Source organism: Perissodus microlepis, chromosome 1 (genome assembly GCF_051167445.1).
Source record: "Perissodus microlepis isolate ML-2025 ecotype Zambia chromosome 1, ASM5116744v1, whole genome shotgun sequence".
Lineage (NCBI taxonomy): Eukaryota > Metazoa > Chordata > Actinopteri > Cichliformes > Cichlidae > Perissodus > Perissodus microlepis.
The window spans coordinates 28,959,680-28,986,596 of NC_140461.1; the positions used below are offsets into that span (position 1 = coordinate 28,959,680).

A 26,917-nucleotide genomic window follows, 5' to 3' on the forward strand; every position below is an offset into this window, starting at 1 on the left:
ATTGAATATTTGCCACACTTACATGTTTGAGATGATCAAACAAATTTTAATATTAGACATCGATGACAAGAGTAAATACATATTGCCGTTTTTAAATGAAGATTTCATTGATTAAGGGAGAAAAGTTATCCAAACCTATCTGGTCTTGTTTGAAAAAGGAATTCCTCCTCTTGTTAAATCATGAATTAACTCTAATTACCCACATTTCTTGGAAAGCTGAGTTTAGTTTCACCAAATACACTCAAATCTGATTACTGGAAGACCTGCTGAATCAAGAAATCACTTAAACAGAACCTGTCTGACAAAGTGAAGATGGCTAAAAGATCTCAGCAAGCAGCACATCATGCCATGATCTAAAGAAACACCTGGGAAACAAAGTCACTGACATCTACCAGTTTGGAAAGGGTTACAAAGTCATTTCTAAGGTTTTGGGACTTCAGTGAACCATGGTGAGAGCCGTTATACACAAATGGAGAAAATCTGAAACAGTGGTGAAACGTCCTAGGAGTGAACAGCCAACCAAAATTACTCAAAGAGGACAATGACAACTCATCCAGGAGGTCACAAAAGACCCCAGAACATCATTAAAGAACCGCAGGCTTTAAAATGTCTCAGATAAGGTCAAAGTTCATGAATCAACAATAAGAAAGAGATTAGGAAAAAGGGCATCCATGGGAGAGTTCAAGGAGAAAAGCACTGCTGACCAAAAAGAACACAAAGACTCATCTCACATTTGCCCCCCCTAAAAAATCTTGATGATCCCTGAGAGATCTGGGAAAATACTCTGTGGACTGATGTGACAAAAGCTAATATTGTGATAAAATATTGTGGTGGTGGTAGTGTGGGCCTGTTTTGCTGCCTCAGGACCTGGTAATGGGAAATGGTACCATGAATTCTGACTGTCTACCAAAACATCTTGAAGGAGAATATCCGGCCATCTGTTTGTGACCAAAACACACCAGTGAGAAACACTAAATGAATACTTTGGAGCGACCTAGTTAAAGTCCTGACCTGAATCCAATTGAGGTGCTGTGGCACGACCTTAAAAAAGGCGGATTATGCTTGAAAACCTTACAATGTGGGTGAATTACAACAATTCTGCAAAGGTAAGCGGGCCAAAATTCCTGTGCAGTGGTCCCTCCCTCGCTATAACGCGGTTCACCTTTCGCCGTCTCGCTGTTTCACTGATTTTTTTGGGTGGAATTTTACATGCTTTTTTTTTCCTTTTGTTACAGCACTTTGTGTTCTGGGTCTTGATTGGCTGTAGACCATTGTCAATCAATCACATGCAGTGTCTTCTGTACAGTACAGAATGAGTTCAGCTTGTCAAATTTACATAAATCTTCGGTCGCTAGCAGTGTGACTCTGAAGTGCTGCACTGTATGTTTGTAAGTTTTCTCCCCAACAAATAACAATGTTGATGAAACGTTTTGTACCGTCAAAGGCAACCTGCGGGTGTCTTTGGTTTCATTCTATAATACTGGACTTATTTTTCTACAAAGGTTTGAACTTTGAGAGAGTTTAAACAGGAGAGAAAAGTGTGAAAATGTTCCTGCCTGTGTGAGAAAAGTGTATAAAGTGTGTAGTGAGGGGTTCTACAGCCTTAAAACATCTATAATAATTGAAGAAAATAAAGTTGGCAACTTCGCTTATTCCACCTATTGCGGGTTATTTTTGGAATGTAACTCCGGCGATAAACGAGGGACCGCTGTACAGCGCTGTAAAAGACTCTTTGCTAGTTATTGCAAATGCTTGATTGCGGTTGTTGCTGCTAAGGGTGGACCAACCAGTCATTAGGTTTAGAAGAAGTCCGTTTTCCACACAGGGCCATGTGGGTTTGTATTTTTTCCCCCTTAATTATAAACACCTTCATTTAAAAACTGCATTTTGTGTTTACTATCTGTAAGCAAGGAAGCCAAAAAGAATTTCCACTTGCACGTCAGGATTTATTGACGCGCAACATTTAAGCAGTCTCTGTATGCAAGCAACTAAATGTTCAGTCTTGAGTAAAAAAACAAAAAGGATCAGTTAATGCCTTTTAAAATACGCCTGCATTCATAGTTGGACTGTAAAATTCACCAGCATATGAAACCGGACGTCTTGTCCCAGATAGTCGTTATCTGTCATTGGATGGTCGCAATTGAAGCCCTGAAACACTGGCTGTTGTCCCTTGTGGCTAAATCATGAGAGGATAGCCAATGGGTTTTGTGACTGTGTACTCTGACAAATGCATTACTTATCAATATACTCAGCTGCGTCCTCTTTGTCTTGGGCTGCAGCTGGCGACGGCAGTCAGCCATCTCATCACAAGCTGAAAGTGATGTGCTGATCGCAGTAACATCCTCCGGCACTGCAGTTAATCAGCAGAGCGGGTGGGCCAGGTCATAAAAATTAACATGATTAATAGCATCTGATTAGCAGCAGATGAGTTGCGAGTGAGTGAAATAATACAACATTAATGAGGGGGGGGGGGGGATCTACCTTTCTAAAATGCTTTCAATTTGTTTCCATGCACAAATTAGCAGAAGTCTCCTGCTGTGTTGGCTATTTATATTGCTCATAACCAGTCTTAATTATAAAGTTACTATTCTATAACATAACAAACCTCCTATTGATAAATAACGTTAATGTGTGAGGGTCTGTAAATGAAATTTGTTTTGTGTAGGGTGGTGAGCTCGGTGTGGTAGGTAAATCAACCAATGTCCTTTGTAATAATTTGCAGTGACTCTCTCCTCTAAGGCACCAAGAGGACCCAAACCATCAAATAGACCCCACACCAGGGGTCAGCAACCTTTAGAACCCAAAGAGCCATTTGGACGCGATTTCCACGCAAAAGAAATCACTGGGAGCCGCAAATACTTTCTGACATCTAAAATGAAGATAACACTGTATATATTGTTTTTTTGTTTTTTTTTACCTTTATGCTTTGTGTGAACAACTAAGGTATGTTGTTTAAATCCATGAAGTGCTACAGAGAAAGTTACATTTTATTTATGTAATTAACACATTTTGAACTCTTAAAGAAATATAACAAAAGGAAAGACACCCAGCTGAACTAAAATGATCCATGTAGCAAACAAAAACTGTTGTGAGCCGCCACCCTTATATCACCTTTGGGCTTTTGGAGCCTTGACCTGACTTTTAAAAAAATAATTGGAAAAAAAAGCACTATGCTGCTAAAAGATGAAGAATAGATATTTGCAAAATTCTGCCTAAATATGTATTTTACCTGGTTAATGTGTGTGGCGGGGCGTGGTCTGCAGCACTGCTGCAGGGGAGGAGGACGCACCTGAGCGGCACCCGCGATCACGCCTCGCCGCCTTAACGTCTGTGCTCTCTCTGCTGTTGTGTTGGTCTGTGTCGGGCTGTGAGCTGAAAATCTACAGCTGGCTGTATGCGTACAGCAACCGTGTGTGAAAAGTGGTCAATAAAGAGATGCTGAAAAGTGTGTTCATGGAAACATCGTCGGGTCTGCCGTGGTATGTTTACAATGGAACTTCTGCTCCTGAACCTCTGCGCACAGCGTCTGCATATCGCGTCTGTACGAAGTCACTTTCATCTTTACGCAGGACTGTCATCTGTGAGGCGTGAGTGGTGTTTGTTTTTAACATAGTTCACGGTGGAGAACAGCTGCTGACATAATGTGGATCCGAAGATCGATAATTAGCCTACCTGTGGTTGAAAGTCTCGATAAATGCACGCCGTTTCGGCAGGTATATCGGCTTCCGCAAGTGTGACGCTTATTTTGAGCGATCAAAAACAAATAGAATATAATTTTATATTTATATTTCAATATCACAGTAATCTTCCAATTTAGAACTACAAGTTAAAAAAGAACTAACATAAATAAAATACACTTCAGCTAATTACTTAAAAAAATAATTTATTTTCCCAAACCACACAGAGCCGCACTAAAAGGACTAAAGAGCCGCATGCGGCTCCGGAGCCGCAGGTTGCCGACCCCTGCCCCACACCATAAGAGAACCACTTTATCCCCCCACTTGCCCCCATGTATGTTTAAGGTCAGGTCAAGTTTCTCTTTTAGTTTTTCCACCTGTCTCGCCTTTAAATAGTGGGGAAAAAAATTCCAGTCAGTACTGATAGTGTGGTGAGCTGCCTCAAATAAATCGATATATGGGAAAGACTAGATTGTGGATGGGCTCATTCACTGGGCCAGATTCTAAAATAAGAATAAAAAAAAAAAAGGCTAAAATAGGCTACTAAATATACTTGGTCAGGCCTGCCTGAGTAAAATCTCTATGAAAACACTGGTGCTGTTAAATAACCTTTTCACGGTTAACAGGGGTGCACTGAGGAAAAATCTTTCATGACCTTGTTTAAGCCCTGCAGTAAATCTAAATGTGACAGGCTAATTAATGAACGCCTATTTTCACCTGTAAAAATTTTTAGTAGAACACTGGTGTTTATTCGTTCACATGTAAAAGCACAAACAGTAAGAAGCCTGGAGCTTCATTAAATGACCTTGGTAAATTGTGTGTGCAGTAAGTATGTGCTTGTCCTGCATATATCAACATACATACATACAGCTGAACAACTAACTTCAGGATTAGACAGATCAGACAGTAGCCAACTAAGTATGCTTCTATAGGAAATGCTGATCAAATGAAGCTGATTAACTGATCAGAAAATGTGAGCCTTCCTTAAAAAAGTATTTAGGTGGTTAACACAATGCCACAATCTACCCAGGGGTGGATATCCCTTCAATCTAGTGGATGGTTAGACTGTATTAACGCTCAGAAAAACTGCAAAAACCTAAAAGCTACAACTCTGACTCTACAGGCCTCAATTAGCATGTTCAAAATTATTCAAAATTATTGCTTCTAAAGGTGGTTTTGCAAGCTACTGAATCATTTTCTCTCTCTCTTTTTTACATGACTGTGTATATAGGACACATAACCCATAATACTGAATGCACTGACTTATTTTTAGTACTTAAAAATTGGTTTCTATAACCCCAGCCTGCATCGGTCAGGCTCTCAAAACAAGTGCCTTGAATGCTACTCATTGTGCTTTGTGGACAAACTGAGAAAATAATAAATTAATTTGATACCTCTCCGTGAATCGCTACCTTATCGTGGTGGAGGGGTTTGTGTGTCCCAGGGATCCCAGGGGCTATGTTGTCTGGGGGCTTTTGCCCCCCTGGTAGGGTCTCCCATGGCAAATTGGTCCTGGGTGAGGGACCAGACAAAGAGCGATTCAGAAGACCCTTATGAAGAGAACATCGAGGGAACAGTTTACCCTGCCTGGGATAGGGTTACCGGGGCCCCGCCCTGGAGCCAGGCCCGGGGAGGGTGCCCGAGGGCGAGCGTCTGGTGGCCGGGCCTTAGTCCATGGGGCCCGGCCGGGCACAGCCCGAAGAGGAGACATGGTCCCATCCTCCCGCAGGCCCACCACCCGCAGGAGGCGCCATAGGGGTGGCCCTGGCGGACTGATCCCCGGCTGCCAAGACTGGCAATAGGGACATGGAATGTCACCTCTCTGGTGGGGAAGGAGCCTGAGTTAGTGCGTGAGGTTGAGAGGTACTGGCTAGATATAGTCGGGCTCACCTCTACGCATGGCTTGAGCTCTGGAACCAGTCTCCTGGAGAGGGGCTGGACTCTGTCTCAGTCTGGAGTTGCCCCTGGTGAGAGGCGGCGGGCTGGGGTGGGTATTCTAATATCCCCTCGGCTTGCTGCCGGTACGTTGGGGTTTTTCCCGGTGGATGAGAGGGTTTGTTCCCTGCGCCTTAGGGTCGGGGAACGGGTCCTAACTGTCATCTGCGCTTATGCGCCGAGTGGCAGTTCAGAGTACCCAGCCTTCTTAGAGTCCCGGGGGGGGGGGGGGGGGGGGGGGTAACGACAGCGAGACCTGGAGGGGCGTGATTGGGAGGAACGGCCTCCCTGATCTGAACCCGAGTGGTGTTTTGTTATTGGACTTCTGTGCAAATCACAGTTTGGCCATAACGAACACCTTGTTCGAACATAAGACTGTCCATAAGTGCACGTGGCACCAGGACGCTCTAGGCCGTAGGTCGATGATCGATTTTGTAATTGTTTCACCAGACCTGCGACCACATGTTCTGGACACTCGGGTAAAGAGAGGGGCTGAGCTGTCAACTGATCACCACCTGGTGGTGAGTTGGATCAGGTGGCGGGGGAGGACGCTGGACAGACCCGGTGCACCTAAACACGTAGTGAGGGTGTGCTGGGAACATCTAGCAGAGGCCCCAGTCCGCGAGATCTTCAACACACACCTCCAGCAGAGCTTCAACAGCATTCCGAGGGAGACTGGGGACATTGAGTCCGAATGGACCGTGTTCAGCATCTCCATTGCCGAAGCTGCTGCATTGAGCTGCGGCCGCAAAGTGGTTGGTGCCTGCCGTGGTGGTAATCCCCAAACCAAATGGTGGACACCAGAGGTGAGGGAGCCACCAGGCTGAAGAAGTCCTATCGGGCTTGGTTAGCCTGTGGGACTCCGGAGGCAGCCGACAGGTATCGACAGGCCAAGCGGAATGCGGCTCGGGCAGTGGCTGAAGCAAAAACTCTGGTGTGGGAGGAGTTCGGAGAGGCCATGGAAAAAAAGACTTTCGGACTGCCTCGAAGGGATTCTGGCAAACCGTCAGGCATCTCAGGAGGGGAAAGCGGTGCTCTACCTGCACTGTGTATAGTGCTGGCAGAGCGCTGCTGACGTTGACTGAGAAAATTGTCAGGCGGTGGAAGGAATACTTCGAGGACCTCCTTAATCCCACTGACACGTCTTCCGAGAAGGAAGCAGAGTCTGGGGATGAGGGGAATGACCCGCCAATTACCGGGGGCGAGGTCACTGAGGCAGTTAAATAACTCCTTGGTGGCAGAGCCCCTGGTGTTGATGAGGTCCGCCCCGAGTTCCTGAAGGCTCTGGACGTTGTAGGGCTGTCCTGGTTGACACGCCTCTACAATGTTGCGTGGAGATCAGGGGCAGTACCCCTGGACTGGCAGACCGGGGTGGTGGTCCCCATCTTTAAGAAGGGAGACCGGAGGGTGTGTTCCAACTACAGGGGGATCACACTCCTCAGCCTCCCTGGGAAAGTCTATGCCAGGGTGCTGGAAAGGAGAGTTCGTCCGCTAGTCGAACCTCGGATACAGGAGGAACAATGCAGTTTTCGTCCTGGTCGCGGAACACTGGACCAGCTCTTTATCCTCTCAAGGATACTTGAGGGTGCATGGGAGCCCAACCAGTCTACATGTGTTTTGTGGACTTGGAGAAGGCATTCGACGGTGTCCTGTGGGAGGTGTTGCGGGAGTATGGGGTGTCTGGCCCATTGCTACGGGCCATTCAATCCCTATACAACCGTTGCAAGAGCTTGGTTTGCATTGCCGGCAATAAGTCGGACTCGTTCCCGGTGGGTGATGGGCTCCGCCAGGGCTGCCCTTTGTCACCGGTTCTGTTCAGAATTTTTATGGACAGGATTTCTAGGTGCAGCCAAGTGGCGGAGGGCTTTCACTTTGGTGGCCTCAGAATCTCATCTCTGCTTTTTGCGGATGATGTGGTTCTGTTGGCTTCATCGGGTGAGGGCCTCCAGCTCGCACTGGAGCGGTTCGCAGCTGAGTGTGAAGCAGCGGGAATGAGGATCAGCACCTCCAAATCTGAGGCCATGGTTCTCAGCCGGAAAAGGGTGGAGTGCCCACTCCGGGTCGGGATGAGTTCCTGCCCCAAGTGGAGGAGTTCAAGTATCTCGGGGTCTTGTTCGCGAGTGATGGGAGAAGGGAGCCGGAGATCGACAGACAGATTGGGGCTGCAGCTGCAGTAATGCGGACGCTGCACCGGTCCGTCGTGGTAAAGAGGGAGCTGAGTGTAAAAGCGAAGCTCTCAATTTACCGGTCGATCTACGTCCCTACCCTCACCTATGGCCACGAGCTGTGGGCAGTGACCGAAAGAACGAGATCGCGGATACAAGCGGCAGAAATGAGCTTCCTCCGAAGGGTGGCTGGCCTCTCCCTTAGAGATAGGGTGAGAGGTTCGGCCATCCAGGAGGGGCTCAGAGTAGAGCCGCTGCTGCTCCACATTGAAAGGAGCCAGCTGAGATGGTTCGGGCATCTGACAAGGATGCCTCCTGGGCGCCTCCTAGGTGAGGTGTTCCGGGCATGTCCCACCGGGAGGAGGCCCCGGGGCAGACCCAGGACACGCTGGAGAGATTATATCTCTCGGCTGGCCTGGGAACGCCTTGGTGTTCCCCCGGATAAGCTGGAGGAGGTGGCTGGGGAGAGGGAGGTCTGGGCCTCTCTGCTTAGGCTGCTACCCCCCAAGCCTTTTAATGTCATTATTCTCTACTGTTTTGCTTGAAACACAATCCCTTAAAGAGTTTATGAAGAATTTGAAATAAGAATTTAAAATAAGTCTCAATGAAAGATGAAGGGGGTGGGGGGGAGGGCGGAGACTTCAATCGTGATGTAAAAAAATAAAATAAAATAAAATGTGGGAATTTGCACTTTCCATTTCAGCAGCTACAGCCACAAGTTAAAAAAAAAAAAAAAAAACTAATTTGCTGCTGTGACACTGCTCTCACAGACAGTAGCCATCATTATTCATCAAGCTTACCTGACATTTTGCTACTGAACATTTCCTCCTTACATTTACCCGCCACCACAAGAGCTTTCTTCTCAGATGGGTAAAGGACTCAAAACTGTGAATCCTCTACCTCCTGCTTCTGTCATTTCCAATAAGAACACTGATATGTCTGGATTTATAAGATTATGTTTTGGGGGGAAAACAAACAACATATTCTGTGTTCATAGCCGACACAATCTCCTTTCCCCCTTTTTTGTGCCTGTAGTTATTTGACAAAAGAAGAAAGATAGTAAATATCTATTTTGTAATTTCAAGCAAGTACAAAGAGCCACTTCTTCAAGCAAGCGAGGAACAGAACTATATTGATGACAAAGTGGTTTCAACTAATAGCCTTTTTAAATGAGCTATTGATCTTTCCTGGCCATTATCTTAAAAGGAACCTTCAAAAGAAAACAGCTTTCAGGACAGACCAGAAGCATAGAGGAACATGGAGAGATATGGTCACTTAACAGACCCCCAGCTGCTTGTATCAATACAGACTAATACTGACAATGAGTGAGGAAAAGAAACATTTTTAATGGATTCGACACGAATCCTATTTAACAGCGTCAGTGTTAAAGAAAGGCAAAAGATGTTTGGAACCGGGTGGCAGAGAGTGAGAAGGTGCTCTGGAAATCTTTTTGAAATCTGGCCCATCTTGCTAATCAAGTCTCAGCTCACTTTCTCACAGTTTAAACAGGTGATTTACAATGTGCCATTTTACGGCAATATGCTTAATTAAGCAAATCACACATTTCTCTGAGATTTTGGGTTTTGTTTAAAAGAGTTTTTGTCTGTTTTATTTTTTCTTATGAGATGAGCTTCTCATTTTGGCTGCACACATCAGACACTATTTGTGGAAAGCCTTGGTTCAGTAGGATCTCAACAACAGAAAGAACATTAATATTCAGATGCATGAGCACTTTTATTAGGAATTGAAAACCTGAAACCTGCGTGCAATCGAAACCTAAACAAACAAGACTTACCTTCCACTCCACTGATACACTTGACCCGGTCACGGACCTCCACGTTGTATCCCTCAAACGACATGAAGACTCCATTGGGGTGGTAGGGTTCTCGCTGGGCGTAAACCTTTGAATAGCTGTGCTGAAACTCAAAACGATCGTAGCCATCGTACTGCACTATTTTGCCGTACACCTCAAAGTACTTTTCCACCCAAGAGAAGGGCAGGTAGACTTCTCCCCCCTCTCGCCGGCCTTTGACAGTCGATTCATCATTGATTAAGCAGTCAATTTCTTCATACTTGATCCCCCCGACAACTCCGACAACAGGCGGGGGCTCGGGAGGTTGCGGGGGATGCTGCTGGCTGCTGATGCTAGCATCGCCGATCTGAGAACTCGTGGCCACCGGGGCAGCACGGGGCAGGAAGCGTATGGAGGTGTCACTAGAGCAGCGGTTCCACAGCAACACAGTGATGAGTGTGAAGAGGGCGCAGATAACGATGAGGGTCTTGTAGTTCACCCGAGCAGCCAGGCAGCGCATGGTCACAACCTGCCTGTACAGCACAAACAAAAACAACTCATTAGAAGACTCTCATTAGAGTCAGAGTAGCCTGCAAATACATTTATGCTTAACTTCTGCTATTATACACCAGCAGCCTGCTCTTTATGCTCTAGGTTAAAAAGCAACCACCTTGCACACACCTAAAATCTGCCTTTATAATAAAGCAGGACTGCATCAGACATCTTTATAAAAAAGGTGTTTTCATCTGAGCAACTGGAGGAAGAAGGAAAGAAACTATAGTGTGAGTTTGTTTTTCTTTTTGCAAGCATCTGTTTGAAATTTATAGACGGTGAAAAGTTTACCACAAGGATCGCACTGCTGTGTGAGCTTTCTTTTCATCCCGTGGTGCCAAACACACGGCCGCGACATCAGCTGTGTGCAGGAGAAATCTGTAATCCCATTTCGCCATCACTGAAACCTTGTTCCTCGTTTACAATCGCTTTAATGGAGAGAGCTGACTAAAGTGGTTACTTAAGTGCATGTGAGTAACATAACTGCTCTGATCTTTTACAATGACTTCAATTTTACAAATGAGTAAAGTCAGCTGATTCACATTAATAGCACTTGCACTGAGTAGATAAATGGAATGAGGTCATTATTGTACTAAAAAAAAGCCAGAACATAACCAAGAGAAACTAGTAAAAGATACAATCTAGCATATAACACTAAAGCTTTATGGTGAACATCACAGTTTGTAAGTGCCTGGAGAGTGTAAAGTGCTACTGTTCTCCAGTGATTCTCTCACCAGATCATCAAACTCCAGATAAACCTGAGTGAAAGCTGCTTGGAACAATTTTCTCTAAATAAATGACATGTTGTAATTTGTGTCAAACACAGAGTTTTGCCTACTTTTGTCTGGTGACGAGGCCGTGTTGCCGTGGATGAGTCACGAGCACCTGAAGACAGAGCTGGTACATTCATGTTGTAATTAAGACTGAACAATGTGAAGAAAAAAATAATTTTGTGTAGTCTAACCGATTTTTATTTTTCCCTTCTCTTTTGCATCGAGTCAATTGTGGTCTTCACTGCAACTCAAACTCCTCTAATCAGCACACCTGCATATGAAGGGGTAGTACAATATGTTGATCTTTCCGTGCAGCAAGAGCCAGCTTAAGTCCACATCACGTCTGAAAACTGGGAAGTAGCTCGCCTGGCTCAGATCACAGAATCCACCAAGCAGAACCTTTAAATCTAACTAATAATAATGTTATAGCTTTTTAACTCCCACAGAAGCTTACATATATGTTGGGCTACTTCTTGGCCAGCAGCAGTTGCCAAGCAACCAGCAGGGACTCCAGAAAGTTATAGCTCCTGCCCAAGAAACACAGTTACTACAATTACTATTATCTTAAAAAAAATTTATAACCAAACTAAAAATAAATCTTGTATGTTAAACTGCGAATTTCTTTAATTTCTAAATATAATTGAACTAGTGATGAGCAGACGGTCCTTGGTAGTGGGTTAGTGCCAGGTGGGAGCTTTTTTTTCTTTTTTTTAAGTCCATCTCATAATGACCTGAGCTGAACTAAACCAAAGTCCTTTAGTAAACACCTCCAGGGACTTATCGAACTTCAAAGGTCGCGGAAAAAAAGAAAAAAAATGGATCTGTAGAATAAACAGTCAAATCTGGTGAAGTCAAAACTTAAGCCAAAAAGTCTACCCCCCTTGAAGTTACACTTGTACAACAATATTTGCTGCAAAGTTCTCCCACAGATTTCACATCATCACTCTTTGACTGTCATTCTTCTCCTTAAACGGTGTCTTTGCCTAAGCAGTGAGTGACCTTTAGGACTGGATAAAGAGCACAGATGTAACAGATGTGACTCTGAATTTATAATGAAACAAAATGAGGACAACACTGCAAAAAACTCTTTTAAAAATCAAAGAAACACCTTTATGATCACTTAACCTCAATACATCAGACATGCATTTCCCATCATGACAATGCTCAACTTCTCCTTAGATAAATACTAGAGGAAAAACAAACCATATCCTCCTGATGCTGGCTAACCATCAGTCGCTGCAGACAAAATTTAATTTAAGGTCATTTTGTTTAATTTTAAAGCATTGCATCCTGCTCAGGCCATATTGCAGGTCCCTTAGAGGCTCTCCTCAATTACCCTTTTCAAAAGGTTTAAACCATCTCTCATGTCTTAAATTGACATTTTTGATTCCAGTCTTAAGAGATATTTCCCCCCCTAATTTAATCTACATAAAGGTTACTGTCACTATCATTTATATTCTGTATCAAATTATGTGCTCTGTGCATTTCCACCTTATGGATGTTAAATTTATTACAGTAAACTATCTGGGTGCACTTTGGTTGATATGCTGCTTTTCAGATTTTGAATTAAAAAGCAGCATGCAAATCAGACGTGTTACTTTCTGCATCAGTCTTCTGTTTTCATGTCCTCTGTGTGTCTCTGACATTTTCGCCAAGCAAACAAGAAATCAATACACATCCTTAGGCCTCTCCTCTTCCTCCACACTAATTACAGCTTACTGCTGATAGAATTTACTATTACACTGATGACAGCGCCCCGTCCTCTGATGACAGAGGAGGGAGAGGGAGAAAATCATTATTCGCCAAGTTCATTTCACTATCTCAGCTTAAACTAGCCACAACTGAAGGTCAGCTCAATCAATGGGCATTAATTGGACAAAAGTAATCTTCTGTAGTGTTGCAAAGTCAAATAATCACACTAGTGGCCTCTTAAGAAAGTTAAAGTGTTAGATTACTCGCAACAAAAAAATGCTTTGAAATACAAACACAGAAGGAACGCATGCTGTAGCAGATGAAGCTGCGGCTCCGTGCACAACAGGGGGGAGTATTTTCTCCAATACTGGATGGAAAAAGTTTTCAGCTGGATTTTATAAGAAAGAAAAGACTTTGGTGCATCTCTGCAGCTGGTTACTTACTGCCACACGTTAAAAACCATCACTGATATTTAGAGAAATGACAGTGCGGTGCAGTGATAAAAGATGAGGCTGATGGGAGCTCTGACAATGCTGAAAATGTGAGGCGGAAAGACTGGGGACTGCACCCTGAAAGATAAGTAGAAACAGCCCTGTCAAGGATTCCAACTATAAATAAATGGCTCTTTTTATAGTGATTCGTTGCTAGCGTTGAGGCTTGGGCTAAAGGTGGATATACATGGGCTTTAAGCGTGGCAGCATGAGGAGTATCCTAAAACCTCTTGCTCACTTGGTTTACCTAAAGGCATGTCCCAATTCTCAAATGTAATTTACATCTTCACGCTAAAACAGTAGGCGCACTGGAAGAGAGGTTAATGTCACGGGTGAGCAAATTACAAGATGCGGTTTGTTTACGGATCACAAACCATGAATGTTCTGTCTGAGGAGATTTCGCACTCTGCCACGTCTTACACCCAAATAAGCATTTGCAACGTTTCTGTAAGGTTGGGACTAGCTGTAGAAAGCCAAAATACCCCTAAAAACTGTAAATAACAGCATAGATGGAGAAAACTGAGAGACTTAAAAACTGTTTATTCTAAGAAACTGGAAAGCATGCCCTCCTTAGAATGTAAAACTTAATTTCCATCAAATTCTTGGCAATAAATATAAACAGAAAAATGAGACAGTGTTGAAATTTTATCAGTGAAAGAGTGGTGTAGCACTTGCAACATCAAGCATGTTTAAATCAGAAAGTTAACAGTTTTTAAGAATGGGCATCTGTCTTTTCACAACAGGTGAAACAGGGAACCCTCTGAAGCATGCTCTTACCTGAGCACATCAAAACACCTTATGTAAGCTACGCCCATATGTTTTCTCTGTTGTCACCATGATTTTTCTTTTGTCATGATCATGGCAGAAATATAAAATGAGCGCATAATTTACAGACCAAATGTTTACCTTTTGCTTTTCTAGTTAATCTTTAAACAAAGAATCTGTTACTTTGTGTCAGAACACAGGACTGCTTTTTGTCCGAATCCCCACTTAGTCAGAAGAAGCGTTATATTTATTGGAAAACACCGTCCAAATGAAAAATGTGAATTGTCTGTATTACAGTATGTAAACCAAGTTGACACAAAAAAAATTTGTTTGATTTATTGTTCCCTCGACTCCGTTTCCACAAATGAACTTCTTTGCAAATCATCTCTGCTGCTATGTTAATTACAAGACAAAAACAACACTTCGTTATGCAGACACTAGCTGCATTGTCTCTGGTGTATTTTGACCCAAATTCACTTCTATCAGCAATCTGTTTTCATCAGAAAAAACAAAAGACAGCAGTGTTTTTTTTTTTAATTATCATTGAAAAGACTTGTGTTTATGTCTTCCATATGAATTAATGTAAATGAATGGCTGCTATGACACAGCAGAACAGGCAGTAGTTGTATGGTATTGACGGGGGACAGCTGAGTAAATTCAGCACTATAAACTCCAGCGATTCTATTTGATGGAGTTTATTTATTAAAGCATTACCTTAAAGATATTAAGATTAAATAGTTAAGAAAGCCACATTTGTTACTTAGTTTATCATGCACAGGGCATGGAGGTGGAAGATCAGCAAAAGCCGTTCTGAGGACTTGTTTATACGATACACATCTGTGTAATCCACTGGTTATCAGATAAGATCTGGAGGTTTTGCATAGATGCACTCCCTTTGGTGACAGTACCGCTGTGATCTGGAAGAAACTACACTGTACACGACACTAAAACATATCTTTACAACAGGTAGATATAGCTGGACAGCAGGTGAAAGACAATCCTGTTGGAGGATAAAAGTCTTCCATGCCTGACAGATTAGGGAGAAAGCCACTGCAAAACAAAAGCAGCTTTTCAGCTTACAGGATCCCAGTGTTCTGGCTATGGAAAATGAGAAGCGACTGTAGGTACAGGTGAAGGCTTTTCTTCTATATTCTATAGTATAATACGATGGCACTAGGAACTTACAACAGTAAATTGTTTTTGAAATTATGTTTTGTATTTTTGCCCACATCAACTCTCATGTCAATCTGTATCCTTCATGCCAACAAGACCAAGAACAAAAACCTGTAGTTTTACAAAGTAATTTTCCCTTCACTCGACATGACTAGAAGAATGCTGGAATCACAAACACAGCACCCAATTAATGTACCGACAGCCCCAGCAATACAAATGTGAGCAAACGTGTGGTAGAGACTGAGCAGTGAATCTGCACAGATGCAACTCTCTGCACTTGAGTGCAAGAACATAATTAACTGAATCCTTTTCGTCTTTTTCTGACAGATGTGTCAAACACGCCAGCTTTTTCAGTGTCAGGCATTGGCACTTTTATTTTTTAACTTGCAAAGATTGGAGTTTTCTGTTGGTGCCACAAAACCTCAAGAAACCTTACAGAAGTCTCTGATACAATCATGGGCTACTGGTGTTTTTTCACTCTTTCCTATTTTTTTCAAACAGAGTCAAAGACTGACAACCCACACGTTGACATACAGGTATAATTAATATTATTCTGTTGTTATTGTTAATTACCAGAATATTATAAAAAGCCACTGTATATGCAACTACATGTAAAATGAAAAGCTGCTGGTAAATCACATCTGACTTTACACCCAACTGAAAACTCCTAAATGATACTGCTGACAGTCGTCACTGTAGTAGGCTGAGAAAACATCTGCTTCACAAATACACTGGTCTAGCAAATTCACAGTCACGAGTCCCTGGGGTCACAGGGCACTCGTATGTCTAACAACACACAAATTCTCTGCTGCTAATGCAGATCAGAGGCTTGAAAATCTACCTTAAAAAATCCCCATAAAAATCACATCTCTTGAATGGGGACTTCAATTTAAACTAACTACAAATCTCGGTCCAGGTCTCCAGTGCAGAATGTACAACATTTATACCGAGTGAAAACTGTTGTGGCGTTGGGCTTACGGATGGCTGAATGGAGTTGTTTTTCTTCTCCAGCTCCAGGGTTAACAGTCACAAGCAGTCATCACAGCAATAAAAGCTTGAGTGCTCATGAGATATCCTTGGGGAGCTGTTGGAGCAGAAGCCCAGAATGCGTGAGGTGCAGGTTTTTGTAGCCTCAACTAAACTCCTGGCATTTCACTGCCTTCCTCCAGGGGTAAAGTAAGGCAGGGGTTTGAGACTGCCTGTAAATTATCAGCTTATGCTGAAGCTCTGAGGCATGTTAGCTCCTGCAGAGATGTGATGGAGTTTGTGTATGTGTGTGTGTACACTCTGGATGTGATTTTAAGCCTGATTATGATAGCGTAGGCAACAGAACAATTCAAGGCAACAACTGACAGGAAAAATAAACAACTTACATCTTTATCCATGAACCGCTGAGCATGCAGCAGAACTGCGTGTATCACCTGTTATATGAGGCACAGTCTATACTCTGCATGCAAAATCAATTATACATTATAATATTCTGAGGATTAGCAAACATAAAACAATCTGTCATCAAGATATGTAAATACTCTCTCAGCAATGTAATCAATTGTATATTTAAGACAGGTTAAACTTATACAAGGTCAAAGCACTCATGCTACCACAAATGTAAAGGGGCATGAGACAATCCAAATGACTGACTTAGTCAGATCAGACATTAAACAGCCTTTAACATGCCAACTCCCTAGTGCAGTCTTTGTTATGTCAGACTGCATCCACGTGAGAATACCCGGGTAGCTTCCATGGTGACCCCAGACGGCTGGTGAAAACCTCAAGCTCAGACTCATCTTTACATACAGTCTACAGCTTGATTTAAAGAGAGTATTTTTTTCGTTACCAAGAATGACAATATTTAAGGAAGTAGAAGTATGAAGTCACTTGAGTACAACACTTCATTTCACCTAAACCTATATCAATATCTGTCCAGAAAAGGTATGCCTATCACTGTCGCTTCAAATACTCACTAATAGTAGATCGCAGCTATCGGTTCTAAACAGACATGAGAAACCTTGAAACCCTCATCACGCAAAATTATTCAGTTTTGTTTGGAGGCAGCGGAAAAGTGAGTGCACTGCTTTGAAGTTAATGCGCCTGTGTGTTTAATCTCTGCTTGGCGGATTAAGCAGGTCATTACTAAAAAGCTTATAACTGAGGTCTGCTGAGAGTTTTAGCCAACTCTTAATCAAATGGAGGGGAGACGAGAAAAATACAGGGTCATGCCTGGTGCTACAATACCATAGAAACAAATGCAGGTTTACTAAACACAGAGAAGCAAAGGGATCTAAAATAAGGGAATGAAGTCTAACCTATGGTGTACAGTTGTAGCAGATTATTGGGGTCAAGTAAATGTCAGCTGAATTTCAACTCAAAGTAAAAAATAAATCATCGCCTCAACATCGCCAGCATTTTTTTTAAAAAGATAATTTATTTCTGTAATTTTATCCTGTTATTTAGTGGTCTTCTTCTTCGAGGAACAAATAACTTGACAGCAGTGATGGGGAGAAATGGCATTGTATGGCTTTATATTAAGAAGAGATGCACTGATTGAAGTGTGACCTGCTGATCGCCAACTGTCATTTGCTGTCATTACCAGCACACAAAAACAAAAAATCTACTTCTGTTTTACTTTTTCTCTTCTGTTCTGTTACTGATTTATAACTACTACTTTTCTTCAATGCAAAATTTTATTTTCATAACAATATTATTAATAATAACAAAACAATAAATTAAACTTTAAATATTCCCTAAAACTGCTGTAATTAACAGGATTGGCTCTTGTTGAAACAACTAAATATAAAGCGCTCTGTTCCTGGAAAAAGGCACGAATATCATAGAATTGGGTGGTATAAACGGTATAGAGTAGAAATGATATGAATTTGGCCAACGGTAGAGATTTTTACTATACCGCTGCAGGGCTCTAGACTAACTTTTTGCCATGGGCGTACCGGTACGCCTAACTTTTTAAAGTTAGGCGTACCGGCACAAAAGTTAGGCGCACACAAATTTTATAATAATTTATATAATATAATGTGTTTTTCTGGATACACTGTGCTTTTTCAGCTTTCAAAGATTGATGACACCGTGTCAGAGCACTGGCTATGAATTTCAGAAGGATCAGGCCTTAACTTAACAGAAAAGTTAGCAATAGTTCTTTTCCTATTACAGCTACATCCACTTCTGTCGTGCCTAGGCTGCTCACTAGGGCTGGGTATCATCACTGATTTCTATAATCCATTCGATTCCGGTTTTCAACTTAGCCTCAGACAGTCAGAAATATTATAATTCTGATCATTTATCAGTACTGTCTTCATCAGAATTGTGAACATCACAGCAGATGCCTTTGTGTGAAAGTAACTGAGAATAAAACACAGAAAAACATGAAGGAGATTTTCCTGGTCTGGCTTTTTATGGCAGATAACCTTAAAAATATTCTACAATGTTCTGCATATAAAGTTTAAATTTCTTCAGTATTGAACAACAGAAAAAATAGGCTTTCTTGTCCGAGGTCATTTAAGTGAAAAAAAGAAAAAAAAGAAAAAGACAGCAGCCGACAGCGCTGTAAACAACGGTAGACTGGTGGGTAATAAGCGAATGAATAATACAGAAAACAGAGATTGGAGACGGGAAACTGTTCTTGAAGTACAGAGAGAGATAGAGAGAGAGCTAGCTGTGCATGAAGTGTGATTTTAATAGTCGTGGAAGCAAAACAGCAAAATTCATGACGACATTGATCAAATGTGAAGCGCAGGTTGCTGCTTCTTTTGCTGCTGGCTCGGTGAATTTTGGTTGGAGAGAGACAAAACCTGCAGCTCAGAATCAGCGCAAGAAGACGTAATCACAGCGCGGACCGGACGCATCAGAATCGCTAAGCTCCGACAGCGTGTCCGTCTACGGGCCGTCGGGTGAGAAAGCGGAGAAAGACAAAGTTGATTCTGATGCGTCGGGTCCGTTCTGTGTTTACGTCTTTGTGTGGAATCCGTGTACCTGCTCTCATTTGCTGTTTGGTTGTTGTTGAAATGGTTTTGTGAGCTTTAATCTGAGAATCTGGCGTTTCTGGCAAAACACAGTTATATTTAAAAGTCGATTCAGGATTTAATGAATTGATATCGCTTTATTCAAGCTACTCACCTCCCACTTTCAACTGGACCATGGCCAATCAGAGAGGTCCCGCCCCTTACTATCTCTGATTGGTTTAGTCCACGATAGGGGCATAATGTGTGTCTGTTGTTGACCACAGGGAAGGTTGCAGATTTTTTTTTTTTTTTTTTTGCTACCCGAACAGTTGGTCGCACAGGTGCAACCAAATATTTTTTTTTAGTCGCACCACTGAAAAATTTGGTCGCATTTGCGACCAAATTGGTCGCACTCTAGAGCCCTGCGCTGCTATCAAGCTGCGCCTGGTCGAAATCATCGCAGTGGCTGCAAGCATGGAGCTTACACGTGGGGAGGAGGAGGAGGTGCCCATGAAGAAGACCGGTGCAACATCGGTCACATGCACCTGGGTTTGGGTTTAAGCAGTTTGATGTTAAGCAGAAAAATATCATCTGCAAATTATGCCGGGCGATAGTAATAGCAAAGAGACGAAGCACGTTCTGGAATATGAGAAAAGCCAAAAACTGCGCCCTCCTCAAACGCCCAGTCAGCCAAAGGCACATTTTATTTTAAACAACTTAGAATTTAGTGTTTTACTGATATTCTACATGTATTTTTTATTCAAAGATTTTTGCACATTTATCTTCATTTTTATTTGTTATTTAAGAATTTTGTGTTACATTGTTTGGAAAAAGATCTATTACATCTTAAAAATTATTTGAAAAGTTTTGTACTTAAAAAACAAACAAACAAACCATTCTTAAAATGGCATTTTACACTCTTCAGTCATTTTGACATATATCTATATACAGAAGAAAATAATATATCGCAATATAGATCATTACAGCACATGCTTCAAATTATACCGCCCAGCCCGAAAATATCATATAACATATTTTAGCTTACCAAGCAAAAGCAGGTGCAAGAAATGTATGTAATTACACAAATGTGTGTTACTCACATAACCTTCCAGCATGTTTATAACTATAACACCAGATAACAAGACACCGACCATTTGCCTTTTTTTACTCATCTCCATTATTTCCCTTGTAACCACTTTGATTCCTTGCTCATACCGAGGCTGCTGGCTAGCTTTAGCATTTCCTGCCTTGCCTTTTTTAAGCTGGCTTTAGCTGGGTGAGGGTGATTTAACTGCTGTTTACTTTGGCGAACTTTGTGCCTTCACTCATAGCATACTTCCATGCTAATGACATGTTAGCATGTGGCTGTGAGAATATGTGCAACTATATTACAAGATGTTCTTCATGTAAGTGTTTCATGTAGGTCTCTCAGTACTTCCTTAAATAACTGATTTAAATGGACACCGTGTACTGAATCAATTATTTATTTAGTGTTACTCTAAAGAGTAACTCTTTTAAGATTTCACCAAAAATAAGGGCCAAAGAGAATAATTCAATCTCTAAAGAGAAACACTGCATAACTGGTTTAAAGTTCAAAAGCATACAAAAACATCTTACGCAGCACTACAATGTGATATAAGTTTAAGCCTTAAACATCAGCCGTGGATTGAAATGCTGTGCGATTATCTAGCACTTAAAGCAGGGCTGCATGGGGGTGTGTTTCAGTATCTCAAGGCCAGCACTTTATCCTCACACAGATGCACAATTACCTGTTACGCAAGCAAATGAACAGTTAGTTCCAAGAGCTCCGTCTTTCCCTATGCTATCAAAAATGTTTCAAAAGAGAAATGCAGCGCTTAAAGGGACTTGTAACAGATATGCCTAATAATTTCATCATACAAGCGAGACCAGGCCATTTTTCACAGTGGATATAAGAGCAGATTTAATTTGCCCGTGTAATGCAGTTAAGCACCAATCTGCATGTGGAAGAGGTTTTAGTGCACATCAAGTGTGTTGGTTAATTTCATTATTTATTTATTTTTTTTAATATCGACAATGTTAAAACTTGTCACAGTCAAAGAGCGTGCATGAACCAAATATTTACATAAAATGTCATTTAAAGAACAATCTCTCCTCTGTCCGTGCTTCCTGGACCACAAATATAACTGTCTCACTCTAAATCTTGACAACGACATCTGTAAGGACAGTGATACTAACCTCTTCTATTCATTTAGAAAGAGATAAACAACTGGCTGAACATCCTGTCGCACTTCACCCAGCGTCCTGTCCCGGCTCGCTCTTATGGTACTTTCTGTCTGCAGTATCTGTAACACCAACAAAGGAGACACAAAACATGAAAAGTCACTATTGTTTCTCAAAGGTGACCTCATATTTTTTTATTTTGCGTGCATGATGAGGACAATGTATGTGTAGGTGTGTAAAAGAGCAAAATACACCACAGAAAAACATCTTTTTTACATGTTAAATGCAAGCTGACAGATTTCATGGGATGTACTGCTTCTTTTTTTTTTAATATAACTGAATTGCCTTTATTTGAACTGAGCTCTTCACTCAATTCTAATCATTTGTCATTAATGTAGCCACAAAAAAACCCCACAGCCTCCTGAGCAGACCTTGTTACTCAAACATTTTTTTGAAATTCATTTCCCAAAATCTGTTATTGCTATTGGGGGTCACATGAAAGCAAAAAATGCACCAAGTGAAATGCACTAGGCAGCTGTTGGTTACAGGCCCACTTCAGACAGGTAAAAATACTCACATGTGAATGGGAAAGGTTCAGTTAGCATTAGCTGATAGTAGAGAAGAATGAATTCCTCCTGTGCACTGGTTTAAGCAGGCTCTACATCGCTCAAATGAAATCCTTTAACTGGCTAAACGCTTCCTGGGGTAAATTATGACTGATTGCTCCTAAGCAGCTTTTCAATACCACCTTTTCACAGAGCAGCAAAATTAGCCAGTGTATCTTTTATTTTTTTCCCCTCAATGTGGCAAATTATAACTTTAAATCAATGCTACAAACACAGATGCACAATAAATTATGGTAAGAAAACCGATGCATATTTGTAATTGCAGCTATTGCAGGGTCACTAATGTACGCCAATCTATCAGTCCAAATATGCAGTTACATGGATACTTCACTCTGCAATTAATCTTACTAGTTTATTTCTAGCTGCTGCAGTGGCAAGCTATTAAATTAAAGAAGGTACTAAATCGCTACGTCAAAGAGAATATATTGATCTTTTTTATGAAAAGTGCTTATTGACAGAGCAATTAAATTAGATATTGAAGAAATTAAACCAGCAGAGCTTCATTCTGTCAGTGCACGGCCAACTGCAATGTGACAGAAGCAGAACGACAAGGCCACTAACAATTTGAAACTGGCAAATCAACAATAATTACAATATTTTAAAATATAATGGTATCCAGTTACACAAGAGTAAAATTGTCCCAGTGATGTTGAGGTATCTACATAGATCCTTCTAGATCACTCAGTCAGGAACATTTTAAGCAAAACTATCTGATGGCTACCACTCCCTCAAACTAGTAGCAAGTATATTTTTGCTTTTGTCCTCTTTAGCTTTCGTCGTCGAGTATGCTGATGACCTGTTGTGCCACAATTCTGTCTATTCATGCTACAGCTGGTCTATAACAAGTTGCCATAAAAGATGTATCCTGGCTAAGAAACAAGAAAATACGTTAATTAGGGCTGCCACAAACGATTATTTTGATAGTCAACTAGTCACCGATTATTTTTGCGATTAGTCGACTAATCAGATCATGCATCCATTGGACGTACAACGTACAGCTTATTGCATCTGCTCTTATATAACTATCATTAGCTTAAAGCTTTAAGTGTTTAAGGTATGTGCTAACTAAAAATAAAGACAAGATGATAGTTTATTAAATTTTTATTGAAATTTGCAGATTGTTTTCGGTGAAGTTTAATAAACTCCTTGCTATCTAAAATATAACGGGACACCGGAGTATATTCTCGAGCATCTCACACTTCTGATAATCAGTTGTCTGCTTGACATTTATCCAGCTGTGTAAAAACTATAACTTTAATCTCAGCCAAACCGATTTACTCAGGAACAAATAAATTACTGAAAAAAAGCCAAACAATAACATTTTTAAGTTATCTAAGTGACTTATATATCATGTTTAACCTGAGTAGCGAAAGACGGCGGTGGGTTTGAAAACGATTTGCCGGGAGTCCGGTGTTCTCACCGGCTCTAGTGAGCCTTGCCCCCGGCTAGCTATCGAGCTAGTGGGTAACAGACGTCTCCGAAAACGTTGGAGCGCTTTTGAAAATATGTGGTGTCTTGATAAACTGAGCAGATATTTGAGGTTTACACAGCTACATTCTCGCCTGAAAATATGTTAAATGTTTATTTTGTGACCCAGAAAGAATAATAAGAGTAATATTAAAACTAACTCGCTGCCGCCATTGTTGGAAACTGAGCTGGGCCGCGCTATGAATTCTGGGACAGAGCTACCTCTTCTTCGGGGTTTAACGGCAGCTGGCATCCTTGTACATGCAGTGCTGCCATCTTCTGTTTCAGTCCGTTATTACACTCTTAAATCCTACTGCTTATTCCTGCATCTTTTGGGATCTTACAAAGCTTCAAACGACGCGTCGACTATTAAATCAGTCGTTGACGATTTTGATAGTCGACGTAATCGTGACTAGTCGACTAATCGTGGCAGCCCTAACGTTAATGAAGTATTTCAATGACACTCTTGATTCATCAAAGGAGGACAGGACATGCGTGTTTGTGGCCTTTTATCTGAAAGAAAGCATACTGCTACCGAGCCTGAGTGAAAAGGAGACAGAAATGTCAGCAGTCTTAATCAATATTCTCCGGCTATTTTATGAGGATACTGATGTTTTTAGAGGCAGGTGTGCTGCAGGCAGATGGTAAGAAATGAGAGTAAACATCAGCCTGGAGCAGCTCATTTTTCCCAGAGCTAATCCTGCAACAGCCATGCCAGCATTTCATTCTATACACCTCTCTCTGAACATCTGGATAAAGTGTTGCTTTGCTTGAATAAGCATCTTTGTAGCTGGCCTAGTGCACATGCACTGTAACCCACACGGACAACCGCACACACGCGCTTGTACTAAATGCTTCAAGATGACTGTGAAGGTGACATTATGTTTCTCCATCTCTTCTCCTCAACCCTTCTGTCCAAAGTGGATAACCAGTTTCTTAAAAAATCAAAAATAAAACAAACCCACAAACAAACACGTTTCAAGCATCAAATGGAACCAAAAGCACAGTGTAAACTTGAGCTCAGAGGTGCCTTTAGTGGTGTTTTGAGAGTGTATAAACCTTATCTGTCCTTCTCAGATGGTTTATGATTGTGGCAAAAAAGGTTTGGCTGGAGGAAAAAAAAAAATCCACTTATATCAGATGAAATTAATTAAAACATAATATGAAGGATACTGATCTTCAAGGAAAATTATCTGTGGCACTGCATCAACAGTGAAGGTCATGTATTTAACAACTGAGTGAGGTGACTACTACACTGAGAGATTAAATACTCTAGATCAGTCTGATTGGGCTCAGGGGTGATTGAATACTAACACTAGTGACCGATTTCCTAGGGGAAATCCTGTGTATGCACAGATCTTATACAACAGGCTTTGAAGGCCTTGATGAATGAGTTTATACTGTGTAAGACAACAGACTGAAGGAGGGACAGATATTTTTCAAGAAACACCAATATTTGAAATTCTAAGAAGTTAAACGCTCAATCAGTATGAGTTCTAAAAATATATATAGTCTCTTAAAGATGTGTAATCAAGAGCAGAGGAAGCTGAGCAGCACTCCAACTCCTCTTTAAGGCGGTTTAGCATGTCCCAGCTTTGCTCTGTGCTGACACCGTTTTCACAGCCTTTACATACTGACCCATTCAATCGACCTCTCCTAAGCAAGGGGCTGACACCTTGCATATGAATCACGGACATCAACTTTATGGCTGTCTCCTGTGAATACATTTTGAACATTAGCCTGAGGATATTTCTTTTATGATGGTTTGACTGAGAATGATATTGGGCCATTAATTACTCAAGTCACTACTCATTTGCTGGCGCCACCACACATGCAGCCATCTATCATGACTTGTGAGGGTGAAAAAGAAAAAAAAAAAAAGAAAGAGAGAGAGATGGAGACCCATCTGTTGGGCATTCATAAATACATTCATTTTCTTTGGGGAGTCAATGGCTGGCCAAACATTGAATGATCGCACCACGGATGCCACCATGGAGCCAGCTATCATTGACCATCTGATGCCCAGAGCAATTTCCAAGAATTCAGCGTCTGCAAAGTGAAGCGCTCAATTAGCTGAGATTTCTGCTTGCAGAGCTGGAGAGCGAACTGATTAAACGCGATTGCTTATCATACAAATAATCTACTCCATTCTGCCCACATATACACACAAGTCTGAAGTATTCTGACGCACAGTTAAAATAAATAAATAAATAAATAAATAAATAAAATCAAGCTGGTGCCAAGGTCACTGGATAAAAATAGTCTGCATAGTATAATCTAAATGAATTGCTTGGGAGACGCATCTATATCCCAAGAATAAATAATAGTCTGAACTACTCTGCAATACTGTAGATGATTTAATCTCTGGTTGGACCGGAGTCAAAAGCTTCTCTTTTCAGGCAAATTTACACAATAACCTGTTATATACAAAACACTCCCTGAAAAGATAACTGAGAAAAATAGGACTGTGTACATCCTTATATGGTCTGCTATAACAGAAGAGAATGATTTTACCTGTAGCTGCTGTTACTTTTAAAAATGTAATAAATAAATGAATAACTAAATCTGCATAGAACTTGAAGGGCTTTTCTATACAATCCTGGAGGCCCATGCTAGCCACCGTGTTAGCTGCATTCTCCCAAAGCACCAGTCCCATGCAAACCTCTCCCAACTCTCAAAACATTAGGGTAATTTTCATACTGGATTTAGCAAACAAAGAGGGTTTCAGAAGGCCTTCGTCACATGCTGAGAGATGCGTTGTGGTTGTCACAAGTGTTTAGGGATATAGATAGTAAAATGTGGTGTTATTTAGTGCTGCTTTGCATATATTTACGGGCTGTGTCACTCCCTTTTTTGTGCTTGTAAAGAAATGCAGCTTTGTTGCACCAGCTTATTCCCAGATTGGGTGCAGCTGTTCTCCACTGTTTGCTCTCTCCCTTTTCTCATGCAGAAACAATTTTCCATTTGTGAATCCCCCCCTAAAAAAACTCCACACTTCTAGATTTCCCTTGGAGCGTCATGAGGTACTTACCCTTTAAATACACCTACACTCTGAGATGCTTTTTGCATTCAGTCGTGGGAATGTCAGTGTCAGAGTGACACAGTTAAAGGTTGAGGCAACAAGAACAGGCAGGCTCTGGGGAGGCAGGTGGAGTCACTGCGCAAGCCATACAAAACAGATACTTGGAAAACTCTGTGAGAGCCACTCCTGATTTGCGTTCCAACTCTAAACTGAAGAAAACAGGATGAGAGGATAAGTCTCAGAGTGGGAGGCAGCAAAAAGCAAGCTTGCAATGGGAAGCCAAGATGAAAGTAAATAAGAGTTGGGAAGTTTTTAGAAGCACAGCAAATACCCTGGCTGCCTGTCAGGACTGTAGTGAACCCCGTTTTTCATGCTAGCAGGCAAACGCTGCTTATAGTAAGAGCGGACCATTAGATGCCAGCGATATGTTAGGGAATGAGAGAGTAAACATACACAAACAACGTTAAGCAGCAGCAATTAACACAGCTCAAGTCTTCATTATCTCAGTATCTAGCACAACTGAACTGTTATGGTGTCCACGAGAGGTCACTGCAGATAGTGCTGCTCACTTAGAATCGACATATTCAGATTTATCTTGATTTGGAAAAAAAAGGAGCAAGATTGCAGCTAAC

At 41.7% G+C, this 26,917-nt stretch overlaps 1 protein-coding gene across 3 annotated transcripts in view; it reads right to left on the reverse strand.

Moving 5' to 3' along the window:
- Window positions 1-26,917, reverse strand: part of glceb (glucuronic acid epimerase b) — a 60,833-nt gene that overhangs the window by 16,546 nt on the left and 17,370 nt on the right. For 2 of the 3 annotated variants that reach the window (XM_084938699.1, XM_084938721.1), the window contains exons 2-3: window positions 21,186-21,292; window positions 9,573-10,102 (exon numbers count right to left, since the gene is read on the reverse strand). In XM_084938699.1, coding sequence (XP_084794825.1) covers window positions 9,573-10,089 — 517 coding nt within the window. In that variant the 5' untranslated portion in view covers window positions 10,090-10,102; window positions 21,186-21,292. The remainder of the gene's footprint in view (window positions 1-9,572; window positions 10,103-21,185; window positions 21,293-26,917) is intronic. The other variant, XM_084938799.1, reaches the window with a different exon arrangement.